Source organism: Neophocaena asiaeorientalis, unplaced genomic scaffold (assembly GCF_003031525.2).
Source record: "Neophocaena asiaeorientalis asiaeorientalis breed wild unplaced genomic scaffold, Neophocaena_asiaeorientalis_V1.1 scaffold264, whole genome shotgun sequence".
Taxonomy (NCBI): domain Eukaryota; kingdom Metazoa; phylum Chordata; class Mammalia; order Artiodactyla; family Phocoenidae; genus Neophocaena; species Neophocaena asiaeorientalis.
In genome coordinates, this window is record NW_020185332.1 from 2,678,903 (window position 1) to 2,690,495 (window position 11,593).

An 11,593-nucleotide genomic window follows, 5' to 3' on the forward strand; every position below is an offset into this window, starting at 1 on the left:
TGTATGAGGAAGCAGTCATTCATTTTAAATGGGCAGGATTGTAACCCACTATGTTTGTAATTAAATTCTTCCAGAGCAAAATTTTTGTGTATCACTGAGAATAGTGGCTTAGTGTTTGTCTAGCCTTCCACTTGGCTGTGTTTTGTATTGACCTCTTAGTCTTTTTTTTTTTTTTGGCCACACCGCATGGCTTGTGGGATCTTAGTTCCCTGACCAGGGATTCAACCCAGGCCACGAAAGTGAAAGCGTGGAGTCCTAACCACTGGACCGCCAGGGAATTCCCCTGACCTCTTCAGTCTTGATGATGCCCCCTGGCAAAGGAATTCATTTGAATGATGCATAGCTCAGGAGAATTATCTAGTCACCTCCAGGGCCTCTTAGGAATAAGGATAATTGCTTTTTAAGAGGGTGAGGTATTCAGCTTGTTTTGAAATAAGCAGAGAAAGTAAGCAAACAAAAGCAAGCTAGCATTTTGTAATGTATTAGCTATCATGTTTGGTGTTACATAAGCTGTGTCATTATGCTTCTGTGTCTATATTCTTTTATACAGGTACAAAAATTGAAGCTGAGAGGCATTTCATAATTTCTGTGCTGCTTTTAGGTTCAGTGAGAACTTGGAGGAAGGCATCATGGTAGAGTGAAACGATCGTTGCCTACTCTCCTGGTTTTCTTTCTGTTCTCCTCTAATTAAAAGCATCAACTTTAACCCTTCTGTTTTCCTTTTCCCTCATGTTTATATGTAATCCAAAGGTTGTTAGTTTTTTTCTTCTAAATGCCTTGATTATAAATCCTATTTTTTAAAATTATCTTCCAGGAATTATTGCATCATACCTGCCGTGATAATAGAAGTCATAAAAATTAGATTTATCTAGGACATTGCAGTTTACAAAGTACTTTCACATATTCTAACTCGTGTAATCATCATAACCACACTGTGTGGTAGATGTTATTCTTTAAATGTTCTACTGTAAAAACTTCCTATTCATTTTCTTCGTAGGTATTCTTGTCTCTTTTGTTGTATACATTGGGACCAGATTAATATTTTTAAAATACAACTTTCACCACTCTACGTTTCCTCTTAGCACAAATATCTTTGGTGATTTCACAAGTTGAATAATGAAGTCAGAACTCCTGTATTCACACTTAGGATTACCCATTATCTGATTCTAAACTAAATTTTTTTTTAATTGCCCTAAAACTTTCTCAGAAGAACCTTCTCTGTATATCAAGTCAATTTGGTTCACTTCAGCAAGCATCTGTTACCTACTATATATCAGATACCATGTTGGTCGTTAGGGATAAACAGATGAGTGGAACATTCTTGTCATTAGGAAATTCACTGCCTAGTGGAGGTAAAAAGATGCATGAATAACTAATTATAATATATGTGTAAGTTGATGAAACTGAGTGCTGCCTCAGTTTTATTTTATTTTTTAAAATTAATTTATTATTTTTGACTGTATTGGGTCTTCGTTGCTGCGCGTGAGCAGTGAGCAGGGGCACCTCTTCGTTGTGGTGCGTGGGCTTCTCAGTAGTTGTGACACGTGGGCTCAGTAGTTGTGGCTTGCGGGCTCTAGAGCGCAGGCTCAGTAGTTGTGGCGCATGAGCTAAGTTGCTCTGCGGCATGTGGGATATTCCTGGCCCAGGGCTCAAACCTGTGTCCCCTGCATTGGCAGGTGGATTCTTAACCACTGCACCACCAGGGGAAGTCACTGCCTCAGTTTTATAATGTATATTTAGAAAAGGGATTTTTTTTAAAGGCATAAAAACCACCAGGAACCAAAAAGAGAGAGAGAGAGAGAGAGAGAAAGAAGATAAAAACAGGTGAGAAATTTTAACAAAATTCTGGAAGCTGGAAAGCAGTTAAGTGGTGACTAATTTAGCAGTCCAGAGAAAGCTGAATGATTTAATGGGTAGGCCAGTTTGTAACATAGAATACACCAGATATCAATAAGTTCAAGAATTGGAGACAGTAGGAATTTCAAAAAGTTGGGATGCAGAAGGTGCTAAAAACAGGAAGAGTAGTTGCAAGTATATACATATATATATATGGAGCAGTTGCATCACTAAATCCCCTCCTTCCCTGGCATCGCCCGGCAGCTACTCTTTCCCACCTTCACAGGAGATGTAAAGGTCACACTGTTGAAGGTAAACTGAGCTGTGAAAACTGGGCCGCCCAGCTGAACACAGGGAAAATGAAGAAAAGGTTCCCCTCTGATTCGTGAGGTCTTCTAGACTCTGGAATAAGCAGATCCATAAGTGCCTGGGATTTCTTTGAACTCTTGTTTGGTTGTTTGTTTGTTTTTCCTCCAAAAGAAAACTATGCAGGATTTCTTTCTTTCTTTTTGGCTGCGTTGGGTCCTCGTTGCTGCGTGTGGGCCTTCGCTGTGGTGCATGGGCCTCTCATTGCAGTGGCCTCTCCCGTTTCAGAGCACAGGCTCTAGGAGCATGGGCTTCAGCAGTTGTGGCACGTGGGCTCAGTAGTTGTGGCTCACAGGCCCAGTGGCTCCGTGGCACGTGGAATCCTCCCAGACCAGGGCTCGAACCCGTGCCCCCTGCATTGGCAGGCGCATTCTTAACCACCAAGCCACCAGGGAAGTCCCTGCACAATTTCTATAACATAACAAGTTTGTTTTACTATTTTAAGAAAAAAAGATTCCCCCAAATCTTCAAAAAAAGTGAGGATTTAGGGAAAGTATTTACTTCAGAGCAAGAAGCTGGCTTTCAAGGTTATTCATACTCTGTTCTTAAGGATTTTTCTGGCTTCATTTCTCACCATTCTCCCCCATATGCTTTGTGCTCCTTTCATATTGGTCCACTCACACTTTATCACAGTCTCTGCATTTTCTATCATTTCTTCACCTCAATGTTCAAATTAGTATTTTTATAAGAAATGCTCTTTATCCTCTCCTGTTTGTCCTCAGAGGCTCACTTCAAGTGCCATTTGTGCCCAGATGCTTTACCCTCCCTCATCTAAGTCATCTACTGACTTGTTCATATTTCTTTTTTTTTTTTTAACACTTATCACTTTATGTGATTTATTTATCAAACTTTGAGGCACCATGTGCAGGGTCTTGTGTGAGGATCTAGAATACAGTCTCTGAAGGGTGAGAAGTGAGTGTTGCTCATCTTAGGTGTCTGATATTTGCATATGAGGGGTATTAAATACTCAAATACTTTCCCTTACCTCTGGTGTCTTATTTTTCTGGTTAATCTTTTATACCTCTTTACAAAGGAGGTATAGTTATTCTAAAGCAGAGATCTGATCATGTCACTACCCTACTCAGAAACCTTTCATTTTAAGTTTTAAGATGGTATTGAGGACTTTCCTAATGTGGACTCACCCTTACTTTTCTAGTTTCTTTTGCTGCCCTAACCACTCCTTGCCCATCCCTACTCCTTCCTGATCTTCATGGTGCAACTTATGGTCCATCTACCCCAAGACCATCGCCCATTCTCTTCCTAAACTGTCTGTTTTCTCATTTTTATTGTTTTGTTCATACAGTTTCTTCTCCCTGAGATGTGTTTTTCTCCCTTCTTCAACTGTTAAAATTCTACTCATTTTTTCACACCCTGTGGGGAGGTGGTGGGAGAAAGACAGGAAAGTACATCCTTTCTGAGACTCCTGTGATTGCCTTCTCTCTTTTCTTTCTCACAGATCAGAATCCAGATTGATTACTAGGCTTACACTGATACCACCATCTCAATTCACTTTAAAAGTTGTAATCTATTTGAATTAAAGATCTGTTACTTTAAGCATATACTTCAAAAATTAATTTAATTCTTTAACAGTGAAGTCATATTGTACTCTAAATGAGTAAGGGGTGAATTTTGGTGCCCCTACTTCCCTACCCCCCAGTAATTCTTACTGCTAAAACTGGGGGGGGGAGTGTCCAATTCGGAAAGACATCCCCCTCCCCAAACACATTTACAGTTTTAAACTTGACCATTTTCCTCTAAGCAGTAATGAGTTTTTAGGGTCAGCCCTTTGCTAAAATAAGTTTTAGATCACAATAACTGTGCTTATACAGTGCCGGGAAGGGCTTTCCTGAAAACTCTTTATGCAGCATCCTATCTCACATGGAAGAAGTCTGTGGCCAAGCTGGAGTTTTAATCTGCCTGGGAGCTGGCTGTTACTGCCTCATCTCGTTGTCTCCCGGTTGCTGGTATCCTTTTCACAATTTCATCAAATATATTTTTAAAAATGATTTTGGTGGGAACATTAATCAGAAACACAAATTAACTTTTAGAACTTAATGCAATTAATACAGAGAGGGAAAAAATGGCTATTTTCTACTTTTGCTCCTTTAAAGAAGAAGTTATTCATCTTATAATGTCTTAGGTGATTGTCTGGCAACCTGTGAATCCTCTCTATTAATGTTGTTTGCAGACAAAAGTTATTCCTAAGTTAGTGTACTCTTCTCTACATAAAAGTACTGGGAAAACTGATAACAGTATTAAAAGTATAATGGTGTAATTTTAACTGTATTAAAAGTATAATGGCCATCTATTGTCTAGAGCTTGTTAAAAATAACCAATATTACAAGCAGCCTTTTGTTCCCAAAATGCAGGGTTTGTTTTTTGTTCATTATCAAAACAACCTATATTATATGAAAATTAGAAACAGTCATCTTTCTTTTTTTTTTTTTGGCGGAACACGGGCCTCTCACTGTTGTGGCCTCTCCCGTTGCGGAGCGCAGGCTCCGGACGCGCAGGCCCAGCGGCCATGGCTCACGGGCCCAGCCGCTCCGCAGCATGTGGGATCTTCCCGGACTGGGACACGAACCCGTGTCCCCTGCATCGGCAGGCAGACTCTCAACCACTGCACCACCAGGGAAGCCCAGAAACAGTCATCTTAATACCTTAATACCTTAATACATCTTTATGTATCCTTTTCCATGCATATATATTCAGCTATGTACATGTATATATGTACGTTTATGTGTATATATAACCTTTACCTACATGTATTATTTAAAAAGTAGTCATACGTACTTACAACTTTTAATCAGTCAAGGTTTTGAGTGTCTGAGATGTGCAGAACATGGTCTTAAGCACCATAGGGCATTGATAGATCCATTAAATAAAATCGCGACTCTCAAGATATTTATAGTCCAGCTGAATAAGATAGGACAAATATATAAGAAACAATGTGAAGTCCAGTGCAGTGGCTGAGCTATATGGTCTATACTAAGCACTCACAAGGAATTAAAATTAGCCTTCAAGGACTAATGGAGTTGAAGAGGTAAAGGTAGCTAAGTACCCAGCATGTACTGTGGGCTCACTAACTGATGGTTGTTGCTCTTATACTCACCCCAAGTTCTGACTCTAGATGTCTAGTACAGAAGAATATTGATTCCATTTCTGTAAGTAGAGAAGTTGAGAGGAAAAAGGTTAAAACTGCAGGAAGAACTTTGAGTTAAGTGTTGTCTGGGTGGAGAGCTGTTTCTGCATATAGGTGAAGATGTAGAGCTTGAGTTCTGGTGAAGAGTCAAAACAGCTTTGAGAATCATCTACTTAGAGACGGTAGATGAGTTTCCCAAAAGGAGTAGGCCAATAATTGGTTTTATTTCACACTGTCCTTTATGCCAACTAAAGTTGATACTAAATACCATGACAAAAAATAAGAAAACCTTACTTGTCAGTGAGTTAGAAAAATGAGGGCTTGTGTTTTTTGTGCCAAGAGTTAAAATCTCTCTATCTTTGTAATTCTGGCATTTCTTCTTCTTGGGTTGCCTCATAGCTCAATATTTGGGAAATATTAAATAACAAAATGTGTGTGTGACAGACAAAGAGATTTGTTTTCTTTCATTTAAAAAAAAATATTTATTTATTTATTTGGCTGCGCCAGGTCTTAGTTGTGGCATGCGGGATCTTTGTTACCACATGTGGGCTCTTAATTGTGGCATGCAGACTTCTTAGCTGAGGTATGCATGCAGGATCAAGTTCTCTGACCAGGGATGGAACCCTGGCTCCCTGCATTGGGAGCGTGGAGTCTTAACTACTGGACCACCAGGGAAGTCCCCGAGATTTGTTTTCTTTAAAATAAAAGATTCTCATGTCTAGCTTAAATTTTCAAATTCTCAAGCTGTTTTTGTTCTTGTCTTGCTGGGTCTCATTATCTCTGTTTGGCTTTTCACTTACAAATCATGTTTCATATATGTGAACAGCGTTGGGAATGTGACCTTTCTCATGACCCTGTAAGCTAAGATTTTGCTTTGCATTTCCCAGAATAAATGTCACTAAAACATATACATTCTGCTTTTCCCCTAGGTAAAAATCTCTACACCAATGAATATGTAGCTATCAAACTGGTGAGTAGAATCTGTATTTGTGGTAATTATGTTTTAGTGCTCTCACCCTTCACATATCTTTTTACAGGAAATAATTGTAACCATTCACAAAAATACTAATGTTATTTTTCCTTGCATATGATCCCACATAGTCATTTCCTTCAAATATATATAGTGTTACAGTGATGAATCACTGTCTACTGTAAAACACTATATAGTTAGAGGATGCTAACTATAGTGTTAGCAATGATAAATCAAAAAAAGTTTATAAAACACAGCTGGAAGCAAAACAAAAAACCCTAGTAACTGCTGTAAACTTTGTACCTTTCACAGTGCTATTGTTTTTTATAATTTTCTTATTCTTGAATATGACTTATCCATTTTAAAAATGTAAGGTATTTATTAATATACTTCTGAATGTGATCATCTAATCATTGCCTTAAAAAGCTGTCAAACGTGAAAAACACATTACGTGGTCAGATTTGAAGCAAAGGGTTCAATTGGTTTTGTCATTGCTAATCTTATGAATAACTAACCTAGTCATTGAAAATAACATCCTGTTAAAAAAGAATAATTCTATTATTTTTAAGGATTAATAGTTTTAGAAGAAACAGTTCTTTATCTTATATTTAAGGTTGATGAAAAACCATTTCTAGCCATATGAAATGCTTTATATAACGAGTTTCTATGAAACTGTGTAAATATTGTCCTCCTAATAAATCCTAGTACATTTCCCAGGATCTGAAGGTAGTTTTGGGCTTTATTAGTTGGAAGGCAGAGGCGTTAATAGTTGAAGGAAGTATCTTATGGTAATTGCTGTTCTTTTCTAATGAATTGCCCCTACCACATCCACACCTGCTCTGTGGTCAGTCCTTTCCTCTCATTAAGCTTGTCTGTGGAGGAGTTAGAGTTGTCCTGTGAAGAACTGACTGGCATCAGATTAGTTTCTCTACAAAGAGGTGGACAGGGAGCAGGTCTTAGAGCAGGTAGCTCCTTGGGAACCAAGTGTTTTGTTTGTTGACTTGGAACTTTTGTTGGAGAAATTGGAGCAGGAAGAGAGACAATGCATGTAACAATGCAGACCAAATATTTTTCTCAGCTTGAATGTCAAGGAATTAACTGTATATTTGTATTTATGGGAATTTGATTATTCTGTGGAAGTGTTATCTAGTTCATCTCTTTTTTACTTTTTCTGTTTTATTGTTTTGTTAAGTTGGAATAATTTTTTTTTTTTTTTTTTTTTGCGGTACATGGGCCTCCCACCGCTGCAGCCTCTCCAACTGCGGAGCACAGGCTCCAGACGCACAGGCCCAGCGGCCATGGCTCACGGGCCCAGCCACTCCGTGGCACGCAGGATCCTCCCGGACTGGGGCATGAACCCGCATCCCCCGCATTGGCAGGCAGACTCCCAACCACTGCGCCACCAGGGAAGCCCCAAGTTGGAATAATTTTGATTCTTTGGGACTAGTAATAGGGAGAAGCAGCCCCTAAAACACTTTAAAATGTTGCCTCAATACTGTATATTTGTTATTGTCCCCTTATTTATCAAAACTTCTTCTGAGGCTTTCTGTTAGGGGCAACTCATTCTATCTAGATTCCTCTTTCCAAGTTCATACTAGTTGACCTGTTTAGATAAGGTTGCATAACATTATTGACATGACTGACTATTGCATTTCACTTACATTTTATTAAAGTTTTATTCTTTGTATGGCCAAGAGTTAAAGGTAGATAGACTTCATGTCATCTAGTATGGTGTGCCTCAGTACCTCATTTCTCTTTCAAATAAACCTTAAATAAAGGCTTTTTAGAGGATGACAATCTTGTCTATGGGCCTCCTCTCTTGCTGTGGGGCTGTATTCTCTGTGGGAGGTATGATGGCAGTAATTGAGCTCTTTTCACTGTAACAGCAAAATTTGCCTTAAGCATTACTGTCCTACAAGGTAGCCATCTGCTCTCAGTTTAGGATTTCAGGCAGGCGTGTGTGTTCCAGAATAACCATGATTCTGGCAAATAGCCAGCCCTCTATGGAAATGTAATCAGCATCTGGCACAGAAATACAAGGAAGCCCTGGCTGGTAGTGTTTCAGTTCTACTTTGTTTGGATCTTCATTGTGGGCTCTTGTTTCTTGGATTTCTAGGAACATTTTTTTAAAAATCAGATACAGTGTAAACAAACTAGTGTGATGAACCCCTCCTTTACCCCTATCACTGAGGTTTCTGGGGTTCTTTTTAACAGAGGTTTTCTAACAGTTGTTTAAAAAGTTTTCTCTCCATGCTGCTAATCCTACTGCCTTTTACAATCTTATAGATTGTTTGCAGTGTCCTTTATTCATAGTGCTTTCAGAAGAGCACTTGAAGCTCCAGTTGGTTGAGCAGGCTACGACTACGTGCTGAAGGGGTTGGCTGAAGGATGTAAGTCCTTCCGTCTGTGATAAAAAGCCCCTAATGTCTGAATGTATGTGATGTGTACACCCACTTTTAGCCCTATAACTCTAAAGAGATATTGCTTTTTTTAATCTGTTAACTTATTTACCCAAGATCAGATTGAATATTTCCTATTAATGTTTCCAGTATGAAGTTTGAAGGTATTAGGTTTGAAGAAGGATCTGTGTTTTTTAAAATTCATTGACTCTTGTGGTTTGTTCGAATTCAAGACTGTTTCTCCAGAAAGAACACTCCTCTTTCTAGTGTTTAGATCAACCTCTGGTTCCATATCAATTTGTCATCACTGTCTCTTTTGGTTTCTTTTGAATTATTAATGATTTTGCTAAAAGACAAATTCTGAAATTGGCTGCTTTGATGGTGATGTATTAGAAGATCTAAAACCTGAATGGAGACTCTGTAGCTGAAGAGATAAATGAATAAGGAAGTGACTCTACAGTATAGTCTTAAATACATTTTTTTGGAATACAAGAATCTTGAGAAACTTGAAGGCCAACTCTGATGCTTGCTGATTTTGCAATCAGAGAAGGGTATGAGTTCTTACTCATAGAGCGCCTTAGGACTTTGAAGTATTCTAGCCTACCTGAATTGATTTAGATAAAACCTTCCTAGAAGCAAAGGTGTAGACTAGATAACTTCAAAGAAAGTTCTGAATTCTGTGATTTATGGATTCTGTATTTTAAGAAAAATGCAGAAAACTTCAAGTAGGTTCAGGAAGAGCTTTCAGAGGTGATCAAATAACTAAAAAGTAGGACCAGTGAGGAAAGGTTAAAAAAATTTAAATTACTTTGCCTGAATAAAGGAAGTTTAAGAAATGACTGAATAGCTTTGTTATTTGAAGATAGCTGTTATAGTATTCACAGGTTATTCGGGAGCTGTTTTGTCTTTGTTATTGAGGATATAAGAGAAATAGGCTAAACTTTCAGTAAGTGGAGATTGCAGTTACATATAAAGACCTTCTAAACCATGAAACTTGTTAAACACCAGCATGAATTAATAAGGGAAGCTGTGGAACTCTCCTTCCTTTGAGCCTATATTAAAAATAGGACAAATAACCATTCAATGGGGAAGAGGACAGTTTTTTTCAACAAATGGTGTTGGGAAAACTGGAGATCCACATGCAGTGAAGTGAGACCCTTTACATCATACACAAAAATTAACTCAAAATGGGTCAAAGGCCTAAACATAAGAGCCAAAACTATAAATATCTTAGAAGAAAACTTAGGGGAAAAGCTTCATAAGGTTAGATTTGGCAGTGATTTCTTGGATATAACACAAAAAAGCACAAGTAAGAAAAGATAGATAGGTTGGACTTTATCAAAAACTTTTGTGCATCAGAGGACTCTGAGCAGTGAAAAGATAACCCATGGAATGGGAGAAAATATTTGAAAATCATATATCTGATAAGGAATTGATTCTCGAATTTACCATTGTAACCATTTTTAGTTGTACAATTCAGTGGCATTAAGTACATTCACATTGGTGTGCACCCATCACTATCATCCATCTCTAGAACTTTTTTTTCACCTTCCTCGACTAAAATGCTGTACTCATTAAACACCAACAGCATTCCCCTCTCCCCCCAGCTCCTGGCAAGCACCATTCAACTTTCTGTCTATGAATTTGACTATTCTAGGTACCTAATACAAGTAGAATCATGCAGTGTTTGTCCTTTTGGGTCTGGCTTATTTCACTTAACATACCATCCCTGATTTTGTAGCATGTGTCAGAACGTCCTTCCTTTTTATGGCTAACTAATATGCCATCACACACATGGAACAAAATGTAACCACATTTTATTCATCCATCCATTTGTTTATAGATACTTGGGTCGCTTCACCTTTTGACTATTGCGAATTATATTGCAACAAACATGGGTCTACAAATATCATTTTGAGTCTGAGTTTTCAGTTCTTTTAGGTGTATATCCAGAAGTGGAATTGCTGGATCATGTGGTACTTCTATATTTAATTTTTTGAGAAATTGCTGTACTGTTTTCCACAGTAGCTGCACCATTTTACATTCCCACCAGCAGTGCACAAGGGTTCCAATTTCTCCACATCCTTACCAACATTTGTTATTTTCTGTGTTTTTGATATTAGCCATCCTAATGGATATACAGACGTACCTTTCAGGGTAATGTTTGATTTTCTTGTTAACTAGTTGCCTGATATACTGTCAATTCAGAATGATGAGCCAGCCAATTCTTGAAGTTTGGTATAGAGCAAAGTGTGGTAGTATGGCTGCTTTATCTTTGGGCTCTTTAGAAAACTCTATTTTTAAAAACTTGAACACTGTATTAATTAAAGTTACAAGTTACATATCTTAGTTGCATTTATAGTCTTTAATTCTCTGAAGTGTAAAAATAAATATACATAACACTGTTCCTACAGCTTTATTCATAATATTGAAAACTGAAAACAGTTCAAATGTCCAAAAGTTAAGGTTTGTGTGTATGTACACGCACACACACACACACACACACACACACACACACACACTAATATATAGTTTTACTTACTGTTATGGAATGATGTCATCATCACATGTTGAATTTAAAGACATAGAACACCAAATATAGTATGTTCTCATTTATTTAAAATACATTTTTGAGTCTATATTATATATAAATATATGTATAAATCAATATTTGGAAGAACATTCACCAAAATGTTAATAGTGCTTTTCTTTTAAATGATAGAATCTCAGGTTATTTTTACTTTCTTTCTAATTTTTGTGTATATGAAATTTTTTTCCTGAGCATATGTCATTTTTCTATAAATAATAAAACCATTTACTACCCAAAATTCATAATAAAACAAGAAGGAAATACTTGCTGGTATTTTTTTTTTTTTTTTT

At 37.6% G+C, this 11,593-nt stretch overlaps 1 protein-coding gene across 7 annotated transcripts in view; it reads left to right on the plus strand.

Moving 5' to 3' along the window:
- The window catches only part of CSNK1G1 (casein kinase 1 gamma 1), a 147,246-nt gene that overhangs the window by 68,795 nt on the left and 66,858 nt on the right, over positions 1–11,593 (plus strand). For all 7 annotated transcript variants that reach the window (XR_003001828.1, XR_003001829.1, XM_024735178.1 and 4 more), the window contains exon 3: positions 6,274–6,314. Coding sequence is in view for 5 of the 7 variants with exons in the window: in XM_024735178.1 (XP_024590946.1) it covers positions 6,274–6,314 (41 nt within the window). In the remaining 2 variants the exon portion in view is untranslated. The remainder of the gene's footprint in view (positions 1–6,273; positions 6,315–11,593) is intronic.